The sequence below is a fragment of the Caretta caretta genome, chromosome 27, assembly GCF_965140235.1.
Source record: "Caretta caretta isolate rCarCar2 chromosome 27, rCarCar1.hap1, whole genome shotgun sequence".
Taxonomy (NCBI): Eukaryota; Metazoa; Chordata; order Testudines; family Cheloniidae; genus Caretta; species Caretta caretta.
In genome coordinates this window covers 11,566,625-11,593,358 of record NC_134232.1, presented here as the reverse complement: position 1 = coordinate 11,593,358, position 26,734 = coordinate 11,566,625, and the positions used below count along the sequence as shown (strand labels likewise).

Genomic DNA, 26,734 nt, shown 5'->3' with positions numbered 1-26,734 from the left:
GCATCGCTGCCTTAAAGAGGGCTGCACGCCAAGTGGCAGGGACAATACCCTGGTGCAGGGAGACCTCTTAGCAACCATTGCAGGGCAGGGTGTGGGCGGGACAGAGGAGGGGGTGGGCACGGGGGGTGGGGGGGAGGCAGGGCCAGGGCCGAGCTGTGCCGGTGGAACTTAGGGCTGCCCTCGTCTGGGGCCACGCTGAGTCCTAAAGCCCCTGAACAAGGACGGCACCAGCCCCTGCTAAGTGGGAGGAGCAAATCTGCCCTTGTCTGCTGGGTGCATGGCCCGGCCCTAGACGCCAGCTGGCAGAGCCCTTCTCCCCTCCCTCTGCCCCTACCACCTTTGTCCGCTCTCCAACACACACTCAGCAGGCTGGGGGGTGGGGGTGGGTGGAAATCCCAGCTCCAGCCCCACGTTCAGAGGAGCAAATAAAATCCCAGGATACAAAGTTCACCGCCTGGGAGAGACTGTCTGGCAGATCCATCAACGAGGCCCTTTGTTCTCACAGACAATGCTGGGCCAATGGGGCTCCAGCCTCGGAAGGGGGACAGATGCTGAGATCCAGGCTGCCACACAGGCTCTCACCCCTCATCGCAAAAGGCAGCCGTGGGACCTAGTGGTTAGAGCAAAGGTCTGGGTGCCAGGAAGGGCCTGGGTTCCAGTCTCTCTGCCTCACTGACCACCACTGGATCCAATTTGTGCCTCGCTCGACCCCACACTGAAGCAGCGGGAGGATTTGATGGGCAACCAGAGGCTGGCTCCTTAGCTTGTGTAAATGGATGGCTGGAGCGGCACCAGCTGAGAAGCCGGCCCAGCCCAGCCCATGGATGCCCCCCAAACTCAGAGTGCTGTGGGCCCCCAGTACAGTCCCTCTGCCAGCCCTGGGCTTTGCCCCTGCGCTCTAAAGGTCCTGCTCGCAGCCAGTGCTGTTTCCAGGCCAGGGGCTCCCAAGCCTTACCTAGATCAGGGTCATTCCCCGTATTTAGCAAGGGCAGGGGGCTCATGACCCCTGGATGGTGCCCAGGCCAGAAAATAGCTGCTGCATTCACACCCGCCTCCCTTCGTACAGGGGGGCAGGGTTGTGCCCTGGACAGCCAGGGCCTCTCTCCCATGGGCTAGGCACCCCCAAGGCAGAGATCTTGTCTGCGCTTCAGCGTAACAAGAGCCGTGGGGCGGGGGTTGATGCTTTCTTCTGGGCCTGTACAGTGCCTAGCACTGTGGGCCATGGCTGGCTGCCGTGCTCTTGGCACAACTACATGCCAGCCAGCGCTCTCAACCACAAGCCAAATACAGAACAGCCATAGCCTGCCCCTTCCATGGCCGGGGCTGCTCTGGTGCCAGGGGCCCTCAGTTTTATTCCTGGGTCTGACCAGGGCCTGCCTGCCCCACAGCCGGACCAGATCCCTTCGCCCTCCCCTGTGCCTTGGACTCCCCAGCTGTGCCATAGGGCCAGCTCTGCCGCCCTGCATTGAGAGCTAGGTGTTGCGAGCTCCTCTCCGCCACAGCCTGGGTCAGCGGTTCGGGCAGCACCGGCTGCGGCCGGCACAGACTCCAAGAGGCTGACGGAAGGAGCGAAGCCGGGAAGGGGGTGCATGATGAGCCCCTCAGCCTCGCCAGCCTCCCCTAGCCCCCTTTCCGCCCCGCTCCTGGCAGACGCTGACGAGCCTGGAGTCTTCTCACAGCGCTCACCCCATTCTGTCGCTCTCCGGGCTTTGATCTGCCGCACCCCACAGGCACTCGGAGCCGGCTTCCGAGGCTCCCTCCCAGCGCCGACGGGGGCGGTGGGGGTGGGGAACAGCTCAGTGCTAAAACAGAACAGGAGCAAGGAGCTGAACCACCGCCCGGGGCCGTGAGAGCAGCGTGGGCCCAGACCCAGGGGCGCTGGCAAGGCAGGGGCGAGAGCAAACTCCTAGCTGGGGCTCTCACTTGGGAGCTGCCCCATCTGGCTGCAGCAGGAGCAGCTGCCCTTAGCCAGGAGGAGGGTCAGGGCAGCCGGAGGGGAAGGCTAAATGCTGGTGTCCTGGCTCCCCACACGGGCCACCCTGTGGACAAGGCAGGCTGCCAGGGGCTGGGCTCGTTGGGCAGTTAGCTTGCGGCTGGGATTTCCAGTTGAGGTTCCCAGCTCCCATAGAAAGTCAATGGGATTCTGGCCCCAGATCCCTTTCAAAAATCCCAGGCCTGGTTTCTTCAAAAGCAGAGCAAGCTCCATCCTGGCCCCTCTGCATTGGGGCCCAGCTCTCCTAGCGTGATTTCACTGCACCCAGCTCAGAACCCAGAGCCAGCCCTGCCAGGCTCGGGGCAATCGCCTGCCTGCTGGGGGCTCCAAGCCACCGCTCCTGCACACGGCTCCTCAGGCAGGCGAGGAGGTGGTGTGCACCTTCCACTGTGACGAGGTTACCGAGTGTCCAGGGCTCCCCCCTTTGCACACCCCTCGGGGCCACAGGCCAGCCTCAGCATCGCTCCCGTGGGCCAGATGCCATGGGCTGGTTGGCCACATAAGGACTGGTCCGAAGAGACCTCCTCTCTCTCCCTCCATCGGATGAAGTGAGCTGTAGCTCACGAAAGCTTATGCTCAAATAAATTGGTTAGTCTCTAAGGTGCCACAAGTACTCCTTTTCTTTTTGCGAATACAGACTAACACGGCTGTTACTCTGAAATCTCTCTCCCTTGACAGCCCTATGCTGGCCATCAGCAGCCCCTCGATCACTTCTCAGCAGTACTCAGCCAGGAAATCACTCCACCAGTAGCCCCCGCTGCGTCCCACGGCTCTTGTTTGGTTTGGGGTGGGAGGGCGCGTGGGGGGCATTGCACAGGGATGGGAAAACTACACACACCAAAGCCAGCCACTGAGGAGGCCCCATCAGGATTTCGGCATGGCCCGCACGTTAGAATTCCCTGCTCCACACCCGAGGCGCTGAGGGAGAGAGGCAAATACCCATCCTCACACCCCTGACATGGACCCCATTCCAGTCCCCATGCATCCCCTCTCCTCCTTCAGGGACCTAGGTCTCCCTCGGCCAGGGAATCTCCCCTTGCTCTGAGCAACATAACGGACATACTGGGTCAGACCAAAGGTCCATCCAGCCCAGTATCCTGTCTACCGACAGAGGCCAATACCAGGTGCCCAAGAGGGAGTAAACCTAACAGGTAACAATCTAGTGATCTCTCTCCTGCCATCCATCTCCACCCTCTGACAAACAGAGGCTAGGGACACCATTCCTTACCCATCCTGGCTAATAGCCATTAATAGACTTAGCCTCCATGAATTTATCCAGTTCTCTTTTAAACCCAATGGGGCTGCACAGGGAGGCAAATTCCACTCCTTCCCCAGGCTTGCCGTTTTGGGGGGGCCTCACGCCCTCTGAGCCACCCCACCCCACCCCCTGCCACACAGCTCCCCACAGCCATCCATGCCTGGCTCCAGAGCAGTCCCCTTCCTAGCAGCTGTTCAGCTGAGGGAGGGGATGCAAAGCTCCCCCGACAACAGCTGTTTCTTTTCCTACCCCTCTGCCAGCCCAAATTCACGTGTTTCAAGCCTTGCAAAGCCTCGCCGGGTCATAGCTGATGCACAAACGCTGCCGGCAGTTGCAGAGTTTGGGCACAAGATGGTGCACCAGGCCCAGCAGAGAATTCCACCTCCCCCCGAATCCTGCCCCCACTTCCATGCTGTGCCCAGCCGCCGAAGTGGCCTGGGGGGCAGTAACAGGTCAGAGGAAGCCCCCACAGAGCCAGGCGGGAGGGTCACCTAGGACACACTGCCCCAGGAGTTCAGCTCTGTGTGGTGCAATGAGCGGGCACCAGCCTCACTCCAGGCAGCAGGGCCAAGGGGCTGGTTGCTCTCAGCTTCCCCCTTCACCAGCCGAAGGTCGGGCACTTGGTGTTAGGGCCACAAGTGGAGGAGGATTTCGGGGAGCAGTCTGGGCAAACAGGCACCTGCTTGAACTAGGCCACTGCCCACAGGGACGGCCAGAGGCTTTCCCAAGGGGCTCCATCAGTGCCAATAGCAGCCGGCAGGCCTGGATGGAGGGTAGCACCAGCCGGCTACGCCCACTGCCTGGTACCTTATTCCCTCGCCCCACAGCCCTGTTTGATTGACACAGCTCTGAGCTGTAGCACCCGGGGAGGGGGAATGAGAAATGCTACAAACCACCCCTCACTTGTACGCTCCGGGCCCGGCTGCTGCTCCAGGATCAGAGAGCATGGAGTGAAGTGGCTACGATCTGAGGCTACGGTGCAGACCAGGGGATGGGGCACAGCCCCAGAGCAGGAACCAGGACACCTGGGTTCCACTGCTGCTTTGTGACCTCTGGCCATTTTCTTCCCCTCCCTGTCCCCAGTTCCCCCATCTGTACAATGGGGGACACATGGCTCCTTCTCGGAGACCTGCACTAGCTACACGCTCAGCATTAGCCCTGAACAGGCCACCGGTGCCTGCCCCTTCTCGGGACCCTCGGAAATGTCCTATGCCCCGAGCCTGACGCCTCCCCACCAGGAACCCAGCACTTGTCCTGCAGCAGGTCCCTAATCTCCAGGATCTTTCAGTCCTTGTGCCCTCTGCTGCCCCCCATCCAGGTCAATATCCTTCCCTCACGGTGGCCGTGAGTCAGTCAATACCCAGGCCAGCTCATGCCAGGTCTTTGAGCAGCTCCATAACAGACACTTATGTGTCCTCCCTTTGCCCCCCAGCCCACAATGGTTTAGTCCCTCAAGCTTCTGGTCACCCAAGCAACGCTCTTAATGTTCCTGCCTGTCCTCACCCACGGTCCCTTGCCCTGGCCACAGAGGACATCACTGCCCCTCTCTCCATTACACTCCTTCCTCCACTCCCATTTACCTTTGACACTGAGCTTCCGCCACCCCAGACACTTCGCTGCACACACGTTCCCTCCTCCCGTTCCCTGACCCACACCAGCAGCAACCCCATCCCAATGCCATCATCACCACGCCCAGTTCGTCCAGCCCAGAAGTCACACCCAAGCACGTCTCTCTGCTGATGTTTCAGCCCAACATCATCCCACAGGCCAAACAAGTTAAGCCCAATGTTCCCCTGCTCACTCCCGCTCAAGGCCAGTAAACGCAGGCGCTCATGGGAGCAAGGAAAGCTCTGCCCCCCCCCCCCCATCCTGGGATTTATATGGCTTTGGGACAAGGCAGATGAGTAAGTAACAGCCCTTTTCGGGGTGGGGTCCTCCCACCAGGGCTCCCCGCTCAGCCTCATCAGGGGAGCACAGTACATTGGGAGCAGGGATGAGTGGTGGTGGAGGCGCAATTCCAGCACTTGAGGTGTTGCAGCATTTCACAGCAGGAGGTGTTGGATGACAAGGACTGGAAGAGGAAGACTTCCCTCAGCATCCCATCCTGCTGCAAACACAGGGGAGTTGAAAAGGGGACAGATAACAGAAGGGATCCTTGGAGCCCTGGAAAGGGAAGAACTGCCTTTGCACAGATTTCTAGGACCGGATCAGAGGAACCCACTTCCAGGCCAGCATCGTACCACCCACAGCAGCCAATACCAGGGGCTTTGGAGAAAGACACAAGAAACCCAAACGAAGAGCGATGGAGGAACCTGAAGGGTCCTCTTAACTCCAGGTGCTTAACTGTTGGAGCATGTACCATGGGGTGTACGGACAGTACGGCAGACAATTGTGTATCCCATTCAGTGTGGCATGCTTCCCTTCCAGGGGCAGGCGCATTCTAGAGCCCTTCCTAACAGGTCTGTTGCTTTACAGCTCCCGGAGTAAAGAGGCTGAGCAGTGCAAGAGAGGGACAAAGCCCCACATGGGGTGGGAATGGGTTACAGTACCCGCACTGGTCCAGGATCCTGGCTGGGAGAGAAATATCTAAAGACACAGTCTGTGAAACAAATTTCTAACCATTTTATTTCAAATTCCCCTGTCGCGCCCCACCCACCCAAAAAACCCATTGTTCGAAACGACAATAAAAATGAGTTACAAACACAAAAGTCAGAGGTCTCCCTCCCTGACAATTTACAAAAAACTGAGAATTTTACACCGGCTTCCTGGACAAGATCTGCAGCAGTTACTAATGCTTCCATACGAGAGGCCAAACATGCCTATTAATACAATATATACAGACAACCCCCTTCTGGGACTAATCCACAGATACGCCCTGCTTCCTGCCCACCCACCCCAAAAAATAACCAAACACACTCAAAGTGCATTTGTTATGTTTTTATCAAAAAACTATTTTTTTTTAAAGATTGGCCTGCAAGTCTGTTTACCATTTAGTAACTTTTTATAGAGTTTATGAAAATAAATTATACAGCAACTACTTTAATAAATTAAGCAACATCAAAAAAAAAGACCAAAAAATTAAGCAAAGCTGCATTTCTGCTGGATGGTGGTTAAAGAGTGCTGGGCTTGGAAACAAGTCAGAGCAGAAGCTTTTATCCACTTGGTTTACAACATGCGCCACACAGAGGGAAGTTCCTTATCTGCATTGCCCAAGAGTCAGGGTCTTTGAGCTATGCAAGAATTTTGCATGCTACTTGGATTGAAATGAATCAAAATCAAATACAGTAGATATTTGCCTATATATGTAGAAGCTCAATTTTTAAAACAGGATAGGAGGCTGCTACTCCAGTGTTTTTTGTATTGGTCAGAGTAACGTTCAAAGAAAAAAAGAGCGGGTGGGCCCCTTTTTTGTGTTAAGGCTTGGACGTTTTTGTTCCGTTTTGAGCACGCGCGTGTGTGCCGGCATTTTTCTTGATTAGCACCTATAGCATTTTTCATCTCAAAGCACTTTAAAAGGAAGCATCTTTTGCCCCATTTTACAACTGGGGAATCAGGCACAGCATTTAAGAGACTTGACTGAGGTCTCACCGTGGCAAGTCAGTAGCAGAGAGACAGAACCCAGGTCTAACACCTAGCAGAGTATGGTATCCCCTTGGGACTCACCTGCCCCTAATTTGTAGATTAGAACTTCAGGTCTTGTCTACCCTGTTTTACCTAGAAGACGCTATGGGGCACCTAGGATTGTGGAAAGTTCAACTGAAAGCTGAGACAGCTGAATGCACATCCGAGATCTCCAATGAGTGGTCCAACAGGGAGGCCTAGACCTGACAGTGATTTTAATGGTAGGACACAAGTCAAACCTGAGGCCTTATTTACAAATTGTGATGAATCGAGAAAGGGCACAAGCCAATTCTTCCCACGCCCTGTACGTTTAGCCAGTTAGATGACTCCTTCAGCAAACTCTGCTGCCTGGATTCCCTTATTGCCAGCCCTACAGCGAGCCAGAAAAATCCCACCACTGGCCATCACCTGCACGAGAATTCCCTGATCCTGCTCAGCTCCATGAACAGCTGTTGTAAGCCTCTTCACTGAGCTTATGTACTTGTCTATCCTACAAGATACGTGACCACGTACCTGGCTGGTGTCACCAAACAGGTACGAGCCCAACTGCCAGAGGGGCACAGTGGCACAGTCCCCTGATCAGAAACGAACACTTCTGGGGTCTTCAAGTGCTGGATGTGTAATGTGGTGCCATGTGCCTGGAAGACGTGCAGCAAGATTAGAAATTCCCTCCCTGGCACCAGGGGGTCTCTATAGCCCAGCTGCAACACTCCCAACCCAACCAGGATTCAGCTTTTGCTCTGTTAGCCCCAGAAGCAGCTCGTTCCTGAAATGGGTTTGAAGACTGAGCCAAATATTTGAAACACCATTTGATTTTCAGCGCTGGTTTCCCCTTCAGAGAAGAGGTCTTCAAAAATTTCTACACTTAGTTTTTGACTTAAATATGGGAGCCCCACAGTTCAAATCCTGAGCCCCCTGCTCTAGCTTTAAAGGTGACAGCTGGCTTCCTAAATTAACATCTCACAAGTGAAAATGTCTGCAGTGTAACATCACTGGGGACATCAACTGTGTTCTTCCCTCTTCCCACGTCAGGTCATCCTCAGAAGTAAATTGCACCTGAAGCTCAAAACAGTTGCTGTTTTTATTAAAAGAAAGTTTACTCCCCAGGAGCAAGTCAAGTCATCTCACTAGCTATAGACACTGCTGCCGTGAAAAGAAAGATGGTGACGTATGCAACTGGACAAATTTGGTGTTTGAGCTAGCTGCCTTTAAAGGCACCTTGTCAACTTGAATACGTTTGACTAAGAAATTTTGTACCAGCTGTAGTTACGTTGAAGATCAGCATCCTTGAAAAGACCATGGAAGAGATTTCTTTTAACTTTAATTTGTGCATTTGACAGCACTTTTAATATTAGTCAGTTTCACTATCCATCTCCCTTGCCCCATCAATAGTCACATTCTCCCTTACTAAACAGGGCCCCAATAATCTGCAGCAGAAAAACCCCCATGGTTACAGGACTCTAAGGGACCTCCTTGGGTCATCTCATCCAGTCCCCTGCTATCACAGGCAAACCCCCATCATATAATCCTATTTATGAATGTATCAAACTTACTTTTTCTTAAAGGAATTAAGAGATCAGGACACTAAAGGACACTCCCAGTAACTTTAAGAGAATCAAGTTGATAGTGTCCCTTTAAATCTAGATAAGCCCACTAACCTACTACAAAAAATTCCCGTTAAAATGTGAAATGTTCCTCCCTACATGAGGATCACTGACAAAAAGGGAACTAGGAACAGGTCACCTATAAGATCTCCATCCACAGGCCTGCTACATCCAGTAAGGAAGAACAGTGCCCATTTGGAGAGGAGAAGTCTCTGTCCATTCCCCTCAGACTTTGATAGTCTCTGAATTGGAGCAGTAAAAACGTTTATACCTGCTGCTAGAGTCTATGAAGTTCCCATCGCTCCAGCAGGAAGAGCTACCAGCTCAGAAACCTAGTCATGAAGTGATAAGAGGTGCTTTCAATATGAACTTCTTTTAAACATGGATTTCAAAAGAATTATTTACTGCAAGTGTAGAGAATGTTATCCAAGCGATACTAAAGAGGCAGCAGAATGGTTATGCAGTACGTGTGCCTCCCTTTGCTTGGGTATGCCACAGAAATGTGGAGGTGGGGTAAATTTACAGGGCACGTGTGTAGCACCCTGTCACCCTTACACAGTGCATTGCTTCCATGCCTGCCTCCATTCAACACAGAACATTAAAATGATCTTGCATAAGAAATGAGACATGCTCCAGATTAGCCCATTTAAAGATATAGCATGCAGAACCCTGCAAGCCCGTGGTAACAGTTTGGTGGAGTTTCCTATTGTTGAAGGCAACTAAAGTTGAGCCTTACAAATTATACTTGCCCAGAGAAATTTGCTGACAGGTAAAGCCTTGTTCGTTTCTCCATGGAAAAAGTACAGGCTAGTAAAATTGTGATAAGCTTCTGACTCTTGCAAGGTGCTTTAGGGATACCTGTTGGTAAGACTGAGGCTTCCCCTAACACCTCCTATGCTCCGTAGCAGACAGCATTCCATTCCATACCAAGGAATCCCTGGCACCAGGCAGAGAAAATAAAGTAACTCTGACCAGCAGCTCAAGGATGCAGGCCACAGCCCTTGTTAGCCGACCACCATCCGGCTAGAACGCTCACCCACTGCAGCGTTCAAGTTTCAAGTACCAGCAGAAATTGCCAAACAGCCCGTGGGGGAAATTCCTTTTCGAGGATGCTCACAGCAGACCAAATACAGACGCAACAGCATTACAAAAAGTTACGTTGCTTCTTGGACTGCTCCTGATGTTTTATGTACATGACCTGCCCTAGGACTCAATGGCTCAGCAGGAACAAGTCCTCAGTAGTTGCACAGGGCTTACAAAAGGAGAGGGACATGGAGAATTAAAACATGCCAGAAAATGAAGAGGTCAGAATAGCGGAGATCAGCATTTCTCTTTAAACCAGCCAATGCTGGGGTGTAGATTTGTGCGTTTTTATCCCGCCCCCTCCAAAAAAAATTCCCTGCCCAGACAATCCCATTTAGGGATAGTAGCTCACTCTATGGGTTATTTCAGTGTTTGGCCCTTCCAAATGCATTTCCTCTTCTTTTTCCAGCCTGGCTATTTAAATCTCCATCTTGCTTCCGCAAATCCAGCATCAATTTGACAGCTTGAATCTTTATCAGCTCCAGAAAGAACTGGGTGGGAGGTATGTGGGAAACAGCACAGACATCTTCCAAATTTAGTGGGGGGGGCTGGGGGGGGAGGTCCTCCCCTGACTCCTTGCGAGCAGACCCACAAGACTCCCAGACCCATGTTGATTGCAGGTGTTCGCCACGGCTGGCAGAAATCAAGGAACCATCCTAATCCAATAGCCAGCTCCTTCGCACTCCGCATTGCTCTCCCAATCCAGTGCCTCGCAGAGCTGTCCAATTAGAGGGAAGGTTAATAAGCTGTCAGTCTGCAGCTGCACATAAATGTACAGACATTTTGGAGGTGTCAGATCCTCCTTTGCAGTCACTCTGGGGAAGCAGATATTTTTCCAGTGTATGAATTTGCTGGAGGTTGAACAGTTGGATTCTCAATCCATGGCTAGGATGAGGTGTATCAAAGATGGAGGGATTACACATCTAGCGATCGCGGTCACATCCAGGCCACCTCCCACTGTAAAGGAAGATGCAATCAGTCTTGTGCATCCAAGCGGCGCGGATGGGGAGCTGTGGAGCATTCGTCCCAACTTGCTGTGTGCGCCTTAATCTTAACCATACCCACGACTATGTGAACTGCAAATCTCCAGCTGGCGGGGGAGAAAGAGGGAGAACATAGGATTCATGAGAGAGATTAAACTTCTGGAGGCCTCGCTGGTGGGTCATGTTGTGCTATGGACCCAGATTTCACAAGGGAACAAGACATGCTACAGCTTTGTCTACACTGCAGTAACCCAAAGTAGCAAGTCTCAGAGTCCAGATCAACAGGCTAAAAACAGCAGCATAGACGTTCCCACTTGGGCTCTGAAACCTGGTTAGGGAGGTGGGTCTCAGGGCCTGAACTGCAGCTCAAAGAAGGAACATCTACACTGCTTTTTCAGCCCCCAGGAGCCTGACCCAGGCTCCGAGACTTGCAGTCATGGGTTGGTTTTTTGGGGGGGCAGTGCAGACATACTGTAAATGACCAGTCTCAGAGGGTATTCCTCCCTCTCTGCTATCCCCTGCCCAAATAGGTAACCACCAACGGGATGCAGATTCAGTAGCAATTGTTTTCAGACGAGGTATTTCTAGAGACTGCTTAAACTTTGTTGTGGTTTCATCCGGAAGTGAAGCTGTGCTCATTTACACAGGAAAGGAAGAGCCCTGGCCTCCAGCCCCCTCTATAGGAGCTCTACAGAGAGCCAGGCAGATTTCATGCTACTCTCTCTAACCTCAATATGTACATCATTCCTTAAGGAACGGTGCAAATCCTAAAGGCTCACGAACTGATACATCCAACATAAGGGACACTCAGAACTCAGCTAAAGGACTGCTAGGTAAGACGACCACAACCCGAGTGCCAGACACAAACATCACAACTTCCAGATCACCAGGCTGCTGGGAGGGGAGGTGTACAGGCGTCATGTTGAGAGGAATTTTTAGTTTAAATATACAGAACGTGAGATCCCTCCTTAGAAAGGTCTCATCCCCAAAGGGCAGACACTACATTTTGCCATGAAAACAACTCCTCAGCAGCTGTAAAGGCAGCAGCAGACCAGACTCCTTGAGATGAGAGAGCTATTACTAGTGCCAAACCCAGTAAGCCATGGAAAATTTAGGAGACACATAGCAAATGCAGTAGAAGCAACACTGTTTTAGCTCTCCTGTTACTGGCCCCATCTTCAGGGATTGTTACTCCCAGATCATCACATTCTAGTTCATCACCAGAAAGGCTAGAAATACAGAGCATCACCCTCACAGGAAGATCAGGAAGCGGTCTCCAATTATGTTGTGATCACCCTTCTCTCCTGAATCATCCCACCTAAACTAGGATTAGGGTGAAAACCGTGTTCCTGTCTGTTGAGTCTCAGATGTCCCACAACAGCCTTAGCAATTAGTTGTCAGGATTCGACACTGCTTCTTTGATTAAAAAGCCTTTTCATTTGCAGCTTTTGGGAATAGCCAGCACAAAGGCCATAACAAAACTCCCCATGGCTCTGCAGTGCTGAGATTGCTTCAGTGAGGCAGGAATGCCCTTGACTCATGGGTTGCTGGAATTTAGACAACAGCTTTGCCAGATTCCACGGCTATCACAGGAGGAACTGTAAAGGACTTTAGCCTGAAAAACTCTTGGGCTAGATCTTCTGGCATTTGCTGGGTGGCTGATAGCCTCTTGCCCCGCAACACTACAAGCTATTTCACTGGCAGAAGGCTTTAGAACATTTGAATGGGGAACGCTCTGTTCCCCTCCTTGGGTAGGATGTGAAAGTGCACAGGACCACTCTGCAATCCAGTAGGAAATCTCGGCTACACGAGGACAGGTTTGGCTCTTGCCCAGTCTCCTAGAAAGCACAGGATCTACACAGCTGCACACTGTTTGAGTGCTGATTCCCCCCCACAATTATTCTACATAGCTGCACACGAATCTGGCTCAGTTTGCTTCCCAAGAGCTCTTTGGCCACAGCCACATGGATGGTAGCCAAAGAGCAGTTTCACCAGGATGGCTGGATTGGATACTCTTGCTGCGAGATCCCTCTCTTCCCTCACCCTCGAATCTGCGGTGTTACAAAATCCAGCTGCTCTTAAAAACAGTATTTCCCATGCTGAGGAACGGAAACACCAAAAATAAAAACGTAAATCAGAAATAGTGCCATGACATTCTCCTTTCTGCGAGGAGTCTGGGATCCAGTCCACTTGCTGTCAAAGGCTCCATCCCCAAACCAGGAGCCAGAGCTCTCATTTCCATTCTGCTGTGCTTCTTGGGGTCCTGAATCCTCTTCAGAGGACAAAAGAGCTTGCAAGCAGAAGTCACTACTGCAGAGGCAGGCTTCCCCCTTCTCGGGCCTCCTTTCTGCTGTAGCTTTGCTTAGGCTCTTTGCTACAGGATCTCAGCAAGCAAATTCCTAATTGGAGAGAGAAGAGTAAAAGAATTAGTCAGCCTGCTTTACATGGAAGACTCCAATGCAGATCAGAGACTCCCACAGGAGAGCTATGCTGGTACAGGAGTGCAGAGCGGAGCATAGGAACTTCCATACAGACAGACCCAGCAACGTGGATAAAGAGTAAGCTAAAGAGGAAGCAAGGCTCCCCCCAGTCAGAGCAGTAGAACTCCATTCCTTGGCAAAATCTGAGACAGTCAGTTAATTGCTCATTCTGTTAACCACTTGGATGCCAATATTGACAGCTTGTTCCTAGAAGCCTAGCTCTTGGCTTCAAGGGGTTAGATTATAAGTATGTTTCCTGAGCTACCTCACACCTAGAGTCCCAGCTGGGGAACCCCCCACCCCATTATCAGATTGATCTGCCCATCCCATCTCTAGCTCTCTTTTTGTCTTTGGAGAGGAGAAAGACCCCAAGCTAGCACTAGCCTCTCACATAAAGCAATTGGTTTAGTCCGAGTATAATCCAGATCTGCTTAGCCAGCATAGCTAGAGAAGCCCTTACCCAGCACCTTCTGGCCTGGCTAAGGAGCCAGAGTTAACTATTTACACATGGGGATTTATGAAGCATGTCCTAGCTTGCACATTTCAGGGAAAACGCACAAAAACATTCTACAACCCTTGCAACTGTTTGTCAAGGGCAAAAAAACCATTCCCATACAAACCCCTCCTGTCTCATGTACACAAGACAGAGTGATACTGAACGAAGGAGTCAAAAACTGCCTGTAACAGGGCACGGGGCTTTCGGGGCACATGCAGACACCCCAGTACACCTGTCATGACCATGGGGAGTGGAGGTCAGTGTCACATGACTAACTGCAGGCACGTGACCTACAGGAAGCCACATACAAGGCTTACCTCATCGGCAGGGACAACAGACTGTAGGGACCCCAAGGGTGAGGGAAGCCCTCATGCGAGTCCTTCTATAGTAGCCAGAAAGGCTCAATGGGGGAAGTGTGTCCTCTTCCCCTGAAACGGCGGAAGCTGGAAAGGCTTTGGGCGGTTAGCACCCAGTACCATGCGTTGAACCGCTCTGGTTTCTAGTTGGTTTCGAAAATGAAGAAAGGGATGCAAAGACAGCCGTAGTTGGGGCACTTTTTCCATCGCTGGCTCAGGAGTCTACACTTGCTTCCAAGTCACAAGAGCCTGTGTACTGCACCCCACCCCACCCCGAGATTCTGGAAGTTTTGCACCTGCTTTGTTTCCATTCAAAACTGAAGGGTTTTTTTTACTGCATCTGGCACAACAGGGAAGCCCCGGGGGGGTTGGAACTCGCTAACAGCGTGGCTTTGCTCCCTCTAGTGGCTAGACCAAACATTGGGGTGAGAGTCTGCTACTGTCTTTTAGCTAATGGGCATGGCCCTCAGCTCAAGCAGTAGAGGTTCAAGCTCTCAGATCCTGAGGCACCAGGTACAATCCCTGCTGACAACCCAACCAAGAGGGTCATTGCATGTTATTTCAGGGTGCCATTTTGCAGAGTAACAAACGTTCTCAGTGCACACTAGGCGTCAGTACTAGCATCACGGCATCGTGGAAGTTCTAGGGGGGAAGCTGGTGTTTTGGCGGGGCAGGACTGCTGGCAGCTGAGAAGGCATGAGGAGCAGTTTGGGATTGGGAAATAAGCACGTTAGCCAAGTAACTGCTGATCTTTTAAGCAGGAACTAAATAGATAATGTTGGCATTTTAAGTGTCATTTCTAAGCTTTGAGCGGTAACAGCTCATTGAGATGCATGGGCCAGTCCAGGCCTCCCAGAGCTGTTGTTCCAGGCTCTCTGCAAACATCACTGCATTGGTTACATTCAGCTCAGGTTTAAGGTTTCCTTCACAACCCTAAAGGCTAGAGGCTTTTTTAAAATTCTGGAACGACACTGGAACTGAAAAAGCTGGAACGAAATCCTGCACCAAGAGGTAGATTCTACAAATCATGGAATTATGCAGTACAGGACGACACCAGCTATGGGAGACTGGTTCAACTTGCAGGCGGAAGCTTCCTTAATACCTCTAATCTCAGCAAGCAGAACACACCAGAACTCCTAGAGGAGACCTAGCATCTGTCCCCATCGGAAGTGAATCTGCCTCTTTGTGTCAGCAGATTCAGTCTGATCCATTTTATCCATGAAGTAGATGGAAAATTCCTCACAGCTTGAAAGATCTGCTTCAAAGCAGAGGCAGAGAGGATTTATCAGGCTATCAAGCACTCCAAACAATTCTCTGTGGGTGCAAAGGTGGAGAAGAAAATTCTCTTGCTCCTCTTGCTAAGCTTCAACATTGTTTACCAATCAGACAATAAAATAGCCATTGGCATTTTAACTTCTACCCCAAGTGTTTACTCAGGCACAGGTCACTACCACACCATGGAGTTCGGAGGGCAGTGGATAGCGGAGAGGTGCTTCAAGAGGTAGGACAAGTGATTCCCTGTTAGTGGCCTGCCACAGGGCATTATCCCATAAGAGAGTTTTGGAGCCCAGTAGTCTTTGTGGAGGAGCTATTAAAACACATCCATCGCTCTGCTGGGAGAAACTGTGAGCTCCAGCTTCAAACTGCAGGAATCATCATCAGAGAATCACAGAAAGGTGGGACTGGAAGGGACCACAATAAGTCATCTAGTCCAGTCTCATGAACTGAGGCAGGACTTTGTATTATCTGGACTATCGCTGACAGGTGTTTATCTTACCTGTTCTTAACACCTCTGATGACTCAGATTCCATAAATTCCCTAGGCAAATTTGTTCCAGTACTTAACCACCCTTACAGTTAGGAAGATTTTCCTAATGTATAATCTATATCTCCTTTGCTACAATTTAAGCCCATTACTTCTTGTCCTGTCCTCAGTGGATAAGGAGAACAATTTATCACCTTCTTTATAACCACTTCTTACGTAAAGACTTATGTTCTCCCCGACCCCCTTCTCTTCTCCAACCTAAACAAACCCAAATTTTTCCCAATCTTTCCTCATAGATCATGTTTTCTTGACTTATTTTTGTTGCTCTCCTCTGGACTTTCTCCAATTTGTCCACATCTTTCCCAAAATGTTGTGGCCACAACTGGACACACTACTCCAGCTGAGACGTTATCATTGCTGAGTACAGTGGAAGAATTACTTCTTGTGTCTTGCTTACACTCATGCTAATACATCACAGAATGGATGTTCAATTTTTATTTTTATTGAAAGTACTACACTGACGACTCATTTAGTTTGTAATCCACTATAACTACCAGATCCTTTTCTGTAGTACTCACTCCTAGGCAGCCATTTCCCATTTATATTTGTGCAATTAATTGTAGTACTTTGCATTTGTCCTTAATTAATTTCCATCCTTAATTCAGACCACTCTTCTAGTTTGTCAAGATCATTCTGAACTTTAATTCTGTTCTCCAAAGAGCTTGCAACCCTGCCCAGCAAACTTTGTAAGTGGACTCTCTATGCCATTATCCAAATAATTTATGAAGATATCGAACAGAACTGGACCTAGGATCAGATCCCTGTAGGATCCTACCTAATATGCCCTTCCAGCTTGACTGACCATTGATAACTACTCTGAGTGTATGTTTTTCCAACCAGGTGGGCACCCTCCTTATAGGTGGTTTCCTGGGCTATAGTTCCCTACTGGGCTTACGAGAAGGTCATGTGAGACCGTATCAAAAGCCTTACTAAAGTCGCGATAGTTCACATCTACTGTTTTTTCCCAAAAAGGATATTAGGTTGGTTTGACATTTGTTCTTCATAAATCCATGCTGACTGTTACTTATCACCTTATCTTTCTATGCACTTACAAACTTATTATTTGCTCCATTATCTTTCTGGGTACCAAAGTGAAGCTGACTGGTCTATAATCCTCTGGGTTGTCCTTATTTCCCTTTTTATAGATAGGTACTATATTTGCCCTTTTACAGTTCTGGGACATCTCCTGTCCTCCATGAGTTCTCCAAGAGAATAGCTAATTGCTCAGAGATCTCTTCAGCTAGTTCCTTAAGTATTCTAAGGAAGTCTTAGATGTCTTAAGGGCCTGTTTGCAGATGTTTGCAGGGCCTGACAAAAGACATCTAATTTGTCTAATTCTTAACTTGTTCTTCCCCAATGTTCACCTCGAATCCCACCCTATAATCTGGAAATGATCAAGACTTAACTCTCATCCACCCTCAGTCACCAACCCCCACCTGGAAACAAGATCCAGCACATGCCTCACTCCATGCATGGAGGCCTAAGCCACCTAGGATAGGCCTATGGTGGCCACAAAATCCTGAGCCAATTCAAAGGCGCCCTCGCCCTCAAGAAAGTTGAAGTCTCTGAGAAGCCTGGAGACTCCAATGCCAGTTAGCACTATGGTAGCCATCAGAGTCACATCATGAATGCAACATTTCCTCTCTAAGTCAGAAGGGCTAGACTGCCTCCCCCAGCCTTTGCACTGCTCTTTATTTTTACCATGCATGTTTGATATAGGCCTAGCATCTACCTCCCCTTATCAAATATAACTTGTCCCATCTGATAAAGTGCACATGGGGATAGATTCTGTCATCACCCTGCTTCAGCGATGTCTAAGGGCTGTTAATCAGCCACAATGGACCAGAGAGCATCCCACAGGTCAGACAGCATATTGCTGCCATAAACAATCCAATGCTGTCCATTCCTTGCAAGCTCTAGTATAGATGGCATGCCTTCAAGAGCTGGCACTGCAGGGATTTTTGACAGAGCTGCAGTCCATAGGCAAACTGGGATGGGCTACTGCTCTGCTCCAGGCCTGGGTTGTTTTGATCCCTGGAGAAGCTTAGAACCTGGAGGGCCCAAAAGTGCCATAAAGCAACCTATCCCTCTCTCTCCCTGGTCTGCACTGCACCTCTTGGAGACCTGGCACAGAATCAGACCCAGGAACCTTTGTCTTCTAGATTAAAAAAAGGGGAAGGAAAAGGTAGCTTCACCTCCTACTCACGACACAGTGCACTGTGCTGAGCTTTAACCCAGTGCCCTGGCACTGTCAGCCCACACGAAAAGGAAGCCGGGCTGAAATTTAATTTAACTGTGTATGCAGTTAATACTAAGCCTAATCACTGCCTCCAACTTCAGGTTTCTGGTGATCTCCCCTACCCCCCAGTTCCCTCCATCCATTTTAATACCATTTAAAGAGTCATTAGGATTCCTCTGCATACACTGGTGTGCCAAGGAGCTTCACAGGAAGATAAATTAGCGGAGGTCAGTCCACTCGGGCACCGGGAGAATAATCTTAGATTAATTAATTCCCCAGTTAATCAATTCTCTCCAACAATTTGCTTTTGCAGCCGGCAGAAAAGTCTTGTAGAGAAGGAGAGGCGTCTCCCGAGCTTCCAGTGTCCCAAAACTCAAGGCTATCAGCAAGCTTCCAGCTCCCCACCCGCCCTCACTGAAATGGAGAAAACCACTCTCTACTTACGAGGTATTTCCCTCAGTCTTCATTCCTGGATTGCAGCTTCCTTGTCACTGTAGCAGCTGCCTGAGCTCACTCCCTGACCACGTGTGTGTGTGTGTGTGAGGGGAAAGCTCTGTATCCTGCACTGACTTCCAATGTGTTCATCCAGTCTTATGTGATTTGGGTCCTGGCTAGTTAGGAGACCACCTCTGTGTACAGTGCCAGAGGCAGGACGCACCACCACCACCAACCCCCCCCCATTCAAGCCCTATCAGAGATGAAACACCAGAACATTGTTATCTTCCTTCACACTAACCAAGGGACCAGAAGGAGCAAGCCCCAGGATAAACCCTGGTCAGCAAGGATGAGCCTTGACCTCCTAGCTGGGATTTCCTCGCACTTTCCCTAAAATAACAGGATAGCAAGGATTTTTTTTTAAACTGCATGGAATAACGGTTGGGATGGCCAAGTGGATTTTACCGTCTGTGACAGTGACAAGATGGGCGAGGCAGCCTCGCTACGTCAAGGATTCAGTCTCCTGCTTCTGTTTTGAAATCAGCTGAGCTTCCTTCAGTGACAGATACACCTCCTCTTGGGGGTCGTAGTAATAGAACTTCCGGATGTAGGAGATCAAAGGCCTGGAAAAGGCAGGAGCAGACACCTTAGCGATGAGTCAGAACATTTAAAGAAAGCTACAGATAGATTCCTCCTGCCGCCCCACCCATGGCCAATAGTGCCAACACTGAACAGGAAAGCAAGGGGGTCTTCAGCCAGAAAAGCGAGCCATCTAAGACTCCACAGTCCCCATTCATCAGCTAGCCACCACTCCTGTCTGTTCGTCTGCTGCTGCTACCTGTCATTCCGCCTGCCGTCCCTGCTCCAACAGCTCCTCGCCTTGGCAAGCAGGTGGCTGCTCCTGCCCAATGTCCCCCCTTTCCCAGCGACACACACAGATTTCCTCTCGCACCGCTCCATGGCTAAATGCTACAGCTGTCACGTAAGGTACCAACAAGCAAATGGAGGAAAAGGGAAGGGGTTGCAATGCTAAGATTTGCCCTCTAGAGTCTAGGCCCAGAACCAGAAAAGTTCCCCACCCACCCCAGCCATGAGAACGTACTTGGGCAGTGGGAGCTCTGGAATGTGGTCTATGCGGACAAGTTGCCTGATCCGGAAGCGGCAAAGGTGCTGGAGGGATTTGACGTTGCTGAACCTGGAGACAGGATACAGGAGCTGGACTGGTGTTGGAGGGAGACCTTAAAACAAAACATAGGAGAACAAGGTACGGCTTTATTAGAAGCAAAGTAAGTTATTTATCAAAACCAGGAGGGAGCGAACTGGCCCCAGAGATAGAGGAAACCAAGGCACTGCTTTACACAGGGGAATGGAAAGTCTTCAAGAGGAGGGAGCCATTGCTTTCAGTTTGCATGGGTTTGCTGGCCATGTTCTACATGGATGGGAGCCAGGCTCATGAGCAAATCCGGGGAGAACAGTCCCCTCTGATTAATGCCCCATCAGTTCTGCCATTTCCAGCAGTGAAGCAGATTCTAGGACTGTGCGCATTTCCAACCAAGCCCTCTCGGAATCAGCAGTAGCCGAAGCGTCACTTTACGCAGGAAAGCAACAGGGCTTTGAAAAACATCACATTTCAAGAACACGGGCATCATAGGGGGAGGGGAAGGAGGGGACTGAACTGGAGGGTTTCCACAGTGTAACCAGGGAACAGCTGTACCAGCACTGGGAAGGGCAGGTTGGAGTGAGCCTCAAACCATGGGGTAAATCACTCACTCTTGAGGCCAGGAGGCTGGGCATAAAGGCAGCAGCAGCGTCAAGCCCTGGGGGCAGGAACTGCATTGAATCACTGGAGTCAGCCTATGCACGGAACAGCCTTGAATGGCTGCCAGTGGAGTTGCATCCAGTTCCCCCTCTCCACATTACCTCCCCCCTTCCGAGATTCCCTGACCTTAGCTTGGGTGGGTCTGAACTCACAGAGCTGAGAGGTCAGCAGCAGCAGGGCTGTGTTTTATCTGTCTTTTCAGAAGGATTCAGTGCTAGTTCCACTCTAACTCCCTCCTGCTGGCAGGGCATTTTCTGACTGAAGCCTCTGAGGCCAGCAGAGCAGAGTGAAAGAAGAGAAGGCAAAAGCTCTTCACACTAAGATGGGCTTGCAACTTCTCCAGGCAGCTCAGGAAGCAGTGAGACAGCTTTTGAGAAAGCAAAGAAAAGGAATCGAGGGTTCCTCCCCCTTCCCCCTCAAAGAGGAATAAGCCTCTGGGAGCTCAGCCAGGAACTACAGGGACACAGCAAGAGGTTTGCATACTGCGCTAGCCATCTGCCTCGCTGCTAACAGCCAGATACACAATAGAAACCCCCACACCAAGAGGTTAACAACATTTCTGCTGCAATATAGCATACACAAGTGCAGAGGAGATATGGATCCAAGGCACTCTGACTCAGGGAGACCACACCAGATATCCAGGTAACAGCGCTTTGTTCTTAAAGGGTCAGAAATCACTGCTGGCATAGGGGCTGCATAACCTGTTCAGATTCAGGATGCACCCCAGTGGGGAGTCGCAAGGAAAGTGGTAAGATCCAGATGAGACAGCAGGGCCAACTGTGCAGTTTGAGAGAGGCGAGCAGTGCCATTCAACGACCATTCCTACACTGGGGAATGATCACTTGTCTGGAGTAAGTTGCTTTTAAATAAGCTACTCTCCTTGTAGAGAGGAAGGAGAGATTTCATGGAGGTCTGGGGTCTGGAAGAAAAGAATCTTTTAGGTCTAAGCACATGGCAGTATGTTGGAGACAAGAGTACGGGGAGCTGTATTAGTTACTCCAAGACATGGTGTGCGCATATGTATCTTATGGGCTCCCCACACACCGAAGAGGAAGGATGGACTTGTGGTTGAGTCAACGGACAGTTTTTATCTATTTTCACCAAACACTGAAATTCCCAGGAAATTAATAAAAACCCCAAAATGAAGGGCCTTAGTTACGCAGAGGGCCTAGCACAATGGAGCCCCAATCTTATCTGGGCTCACTAATTAGGACTGCAATACAAGATGTAAGTTCACACCCTTGTCACTCTTCTCAATCTTCACAACTGTATCGATAACGCTCCCCTTCACGTCCAGCTCTTTGCAACTTCCTATGTGAGCGTGGCTGAATGTGCCGATTCCTCACTCTCCAGCCATTTAATTCAGGGGTCACTGTGCATCCCCACTTGAACTTCTGTACCCCATTACTGCCCCCTTCAAATCAGTTTAACATTTATTCACTTTACAGAAGTATTTTCTTCCTTTCATGCTGGATTTATCCCATCAGCTTCTGGATACAGGGGGAAGAAGGAGCCGGTGACGGAACATCCCAACATGAGCGCAAGTTCTGCTGTCCGATTGCACTGGGGCAGCTGGGAACCATGAGCAAGCGTACTGAGTTTGACTTTAGGGTTGGAATTGCAGGAAGCCTGTTCCCTAGCAGACCATAATCAAACATGCACTGACAGAGCCTCACTAATGCTCCCTTCTTGTGGCAAGCACGGATGTATTCCAGCACTGCTGTTCCCCAAGGGACTATGAATCTACAGTAGTGACTGCTTGAGGCTCACATTTAGCTCATCACTTGGAAACCTTCCCAAGCATCTGCACTGCTTAGTGTGTCTCCGCGCAGCGAGATCAAGGGGAGGACTGGAGAGCTGTGAAGTGTTGAGCTGCCTGCAAGAAGGAGTAGCAGCATTGAGACTGGTGGAAACAGTAAAGTTTTAGCAACCAGTTAACTGGCTACAAAACCAGGCGTATGATGTGATGTGCACCGTGGAGCACTAGGAAATCTGTGTCGAGGGGATGGGTCCATTGTCTAGCGTGTACAGCCACATCTGTAATAGCAATGAGCTATGCATTACCATTGTGCTAGTGATGAAAAGAACTAGCTAACAAGTGTTTCTTACCAGTGCAGGTATCCAGGGCTACTGCAAAGGATGGGGGCAGATACCTATGTCATTCGTTTAAAGTGGATAAAAAGTTAGAGATTACCCAGTAATCCCTGCACTTCCTGGGTGTGGGAGATGTTGATATGAGCTCCCGCCTGGGGGAAGGTTATTATTTCCACAACCAGCTGTGGGTGAGAGACTCTCTTTTCAGCTGCACATACAAAGCGGATGCGCGAGAACACTTGTTATTGTATTGGTCAGAGCGCACGAAACCAGAGCCCAACACACACAGCTCTAGGACTTGTCCTGCCTGATCACAGATCAAATGCACACACACACACAAAAGTTGTAAGTAGTTTTAGGTGCAAGACTCACCTGGAACCCTGGATCGCAGGAAGTAAAGGAACTTCCCATTTTTCGAGTGCATGATTGCTCTCTTTATAAACTCCACCACAGACTGGCAGCGATCCTCAAACTTGGGGTGACACCACAGACTGAAGGTTCCTTCCAAAAAGAAATGGTTTGTATTACAAAGGGGTTGGCAGGGAAGAGGAGAGCGACTCGGTGATCTGCACTGCTCACTCATGTCCCCAAAGGACAGATGACCAAGTCACCACTATCACTGGTGTACTTCTTGGCAATTTCAGCAGATAGGCCAGCAACTCGGCTAGACTCTCACAGAGCTGAATTGACATTGGCATTACAACCCATGCCCACGCCACCGACACCCACAGACAAGTACGCTTTTGCTTAAAGGCACCTCTAGCTCTTGCTGTTGTAAAGAAACCCCAAAAAATGTGACCTGAGTGTACCTGCTGCAGTGATTTCTCCATGAATCTGCAGGTCTCTCAGAGCTATTGCTGAAGGTTGAGTGACCTGCCCCACTGCATCTCAGGGGGTGTGCTCTAAAGGGCCCCCAACAATACCAACAGAAGAAAGTGGCTGCAGCAGGAGTACAGTGAACCCAGCCGACTCAAAGAGATACATCCCAGCTGTTGGAGTAAGTACCGGGGAGCCCATGTCTCTAGACCCTTTGGCCATCACCTCTACAGGCGGGCATGGTGTGGCCCCACGTTATGACATGCTTCAGTCCAACCCTGCCCTCTCACCCTAGTGGCAGGGTTAAGTATAGTGATAGTTTCTCCCATGCTGCCCTGTTGATACAATTTCTGCACTAAGCTAGGGTTGGAAATGATGAAACTGGGAAGAGCCTCCCCCATTGAAGCTACTTTGAGATCTCTCAGTAGGTTAGTTTGACCTGTAGGAGCCATCCAAGACCATTCTCTCAACCTCTTTGTGCGCTGACTGAAGACAACTTTCCTCCCCAACCAAGATGCAGGCCCACTCACCCCCCCCGCTTGCAGGTATGCTATCCGTGCACCCCACAGTGCCAGGTCTGCTCCTTCCCTCTGCCTGGAACATGTGACCAGAGCAGAGAGCAGACTCCTAGCAATGGAGGACCAAGCACAGGGACTGAGAAGTACCTCAGGAGGGCACAGTATAGAATACAGCTCCAGCAGAACAGCAGAGGTAACATCCCCAAGAGCTACATCTAGGGCCAACTCGAAGGCATTAGAGATGTGAACACCAGTGCACCTACTCCAAGGTAGGTGCCCCCGTGGGGCAGACCCCTAATGCAGACATGGGGTACTGGCACAGAGCAGGGCTTGCAATGCTGCAACTTAAACCAAGACGTTATCCGTAAATTTGGCTTTAGAGACATGCAGAGAGCTCTTAAATTAGGGACTGGCCAAGGTGCAGCTAAATCAATGTAGTTATCCCAGTGCAAATTTCCGCCTTTGGGGCTTGCCTACACATGGAATTATTCAGGAACAGCTATTTAGTAACGCTGAGCTGATAACCCCCCAGAAGTATAGTATAAACCCCAGGCTCTAAAAATCCACCTGCCACAGGAAGATCAAGGAATAGTTTGCATAGTTTTGCCTGCACGTTGCTCAGGAAGCTTTTATGTGGCATGTATACTACAGTCCCTAGGCACAAATAAATGTCCGACTGTGCCTTTTCACCCACCTGAAATCTGAAGGTCAAATATTTCCCCATTTACCATTCCTCTAGCTCAGCCACTTGTCACTTTCATTGGTTTAACAAAGTGCTCAGCTCTGCAGGTTTCAGATCAGCTGTAGCACATTCAGCAGGCAGCTCAGCCAGTCCTAGTGTAAGTGTAGAGTTAATTACACAAACAGGAGTGCTGGGGTCTTTCTGTAGGGTTATTCCTGGGAACTGCTGTGGGTGACCGGACTGTTGGAGTGGAGAGGCAGCTCTGAGCTTTGTAATTCGTATTTTATATTCGACTGGGCCCCAGAGGCCCAAATCAGGGTCTCATTATAGTACACAAAGACAGGTGGTAACATTTTCAAAAGCACATTAGTTACTTAAGAGCCAAAACCCCAGGCACCTAGGACCTTAGGTCCCATTGACTTTTAATGAAACTTCGGCTCTTCATTGTCTGTTACTTTTGAAAGTTTTATTAATGGACTATGCGCCAAGCAGTTTATAATCTACGGTCCCAATCCAGTAAAGCAGCTAAGCATACGCTTAACTTTAACCATGAGTAATCCCATTTAAAAATCAATAAAACTACTCACATGTTAATAGCTAGGCACACAGTCTAGGTGCTCTGATGAACCAGTGTCTAAGCAACTTGTGAAGGATAGTTGGGAAGGGGGGATACAACCAGACATGTACACAGTTGTGATTTATTATGGCCTCACAGAGGGGGCAACACCGAGTGAAGGGTAGCAGCCTTACAGAAGTACAGGAATGAAGCTCTTGTAACAGAGACCTCTCATCCTTGAGGTGTTCAACCTGAGAAGCAGCAAAGAAAACTTGTTCCAGCTCTTGCTCATGGTAGGAGAGAGTCACTGTACAAGAACTTTTGTCAAGAAGGCCTCAAATTACAAATTGCTATCAGCATCTGCCCTTTCCAGCTTTATGGCAAGGGACACTGTCTAAAGGGGACATGGGCTAGGCAATCTGAGAGGGAAACCGTTTTTGCAGGCATGTCTTTAGAGGTTAATTTTGGTATCCACTGAGGTTACCAAGTACTTTGGTGCTTGTACACCTAGTTAAAGACTGCTTGGGACCACTTGTTTTGATGGTAGAATCATAGAATATCGGGGTTGGAAGGGACCTCAGGTGGTCATCTAGTCCACCCCCTGCCCAGAGCAGGACCAATCCCCAATTTTTGCCCCAGATCCCTAAATGGCCCCCTCAAGGATTGAACTCACAACCCTGGGTTTAGCAGGCCAATGCTCAAACCACTGAGCTATCCCTCCCCCTCCTCAAAACATTGAGTATCTCAGAGATTTTGCTACCCTCCAGAATATTTTGTGCACAGTCCCAACGCAGAAAACCACATTTGAAATGCAAATGCTGGGGGGGATGGGGGGGCGGGCAGTATCCTTCAGCAAGATGACAAATGAGGCAGGAAGCTGGTACAAGCAACAAGCAAAGAGTTCTCAGAATAGAAAAGCCACAAGATCAAAAAGTTAGAGTCTCAGCTTGGATATCGGCAGTTTGTACCAGCCAGATGCATGAATGCTGATGTCCTGCCCCTATACAGTAAGTGTGAAAGTGACCAAAGGCAAAGTAACTCATCAGCAATGACATCCCATGATCAGCTCCCATTTAACCGGTGAAACACCAAGACTAAATCATCCCAAAGTGTTAGCCTTGCTAGTTTCCAACAACCCAAATACCGTAAGAACAAGGTACAATGATTACACCCTGAGCTAGGTCTTCTATGCAGCTCAGACGATGATCACAATGGTCCCTTCTGGCCTTAAAGCTATTAATGAATCAATAAAGCTTTTCCTTCATATTTTCTTGCACAGCAACTTTGCAAGTCCATTAGCTCCTTCTTAATAAGCTTTCCCAAAGTGAAGCATGCAGAATGGGCATGGAGGAAAAGGGCCTAGAGGATTTTTATTATATTGCTCAGTTTCTCAATGGAGTGATGTTTGAGAAGGAGAGGGATGGGAAGATGCCGTTCAGAGGAGTTAAGGGATTAAATGGAATATTCACAGCCCAGGATCCTCCCTTGGCCACTAAGCCTGTGATCACTATGACAAGAACAGTCCGCAGACACGGCGGTAACCTAGGCTGGTCTGTGTGCTGTGACAACTCATGAGGTGAATGGCTCCTTATTTAGCCTTCCCTGTCATGAGAGAGTAGAAAGGGTTTTTTGTTTTTGGTTTTTTAACAGAATCAATCACACACGAATTAGAGCAAATATTTCCATTTAGGGCCTTCATTAGCGCCTCTGGGATCAACCCACTACAGAACCCTCACTGAGGTCTGCAGTTTAGCATAGAAGCAGAGGGCAAGGCATTCAGTTTCCCCTTTGCAAGCAGGTCTACGCACAATGCATTGTTCTGGGCTCCTACACAGACAGATGGAGTTGCAGCGCAGAGCTGATTAGCAGATGGGGCC

The 26,734-nt window shown here is 49.9% G+C and overlaps 1 protein-coding gene across 2 annotated transcripts in view; it reads right to left on the bottom strand.

Annotated features, from left to right (window-relative positions):
• Positions 1-6,173: 6,173 nt before the first annotated feature.
• Positions 6,174-26,734, bottom strand: part of SOCS7 (suppressor of cytokine signaling 7) — a 37,168-nt gene continuing 16,607 nt past the window's right edge. For both annotated transcript variants that reach the window (XM_048830122.2, XM_075123666.1), the window contains 4 exons: positions 22,658-22,786; positions 19,475-19,610; positions 18,838-18,995; positions 6,174-12,941 (listed from right to left, as the gene is read on the bottom strand). In XM_048830122.2, coding sequence (XP_048686079.2) covers positions 18,875-18,995; positions 19,475-19,610; positions 22,658-22,786 — 386 coding nt within the window. In that variant the 3' untranslated portion in view covers positions 6,174-12,941; positions 18,838-18,874. The remainder of the gene's footprint in view (positions 12,942-18,837; positions 18,996-19,474; positions 19,611-22,657; positions 22,787-26,734) is intronic.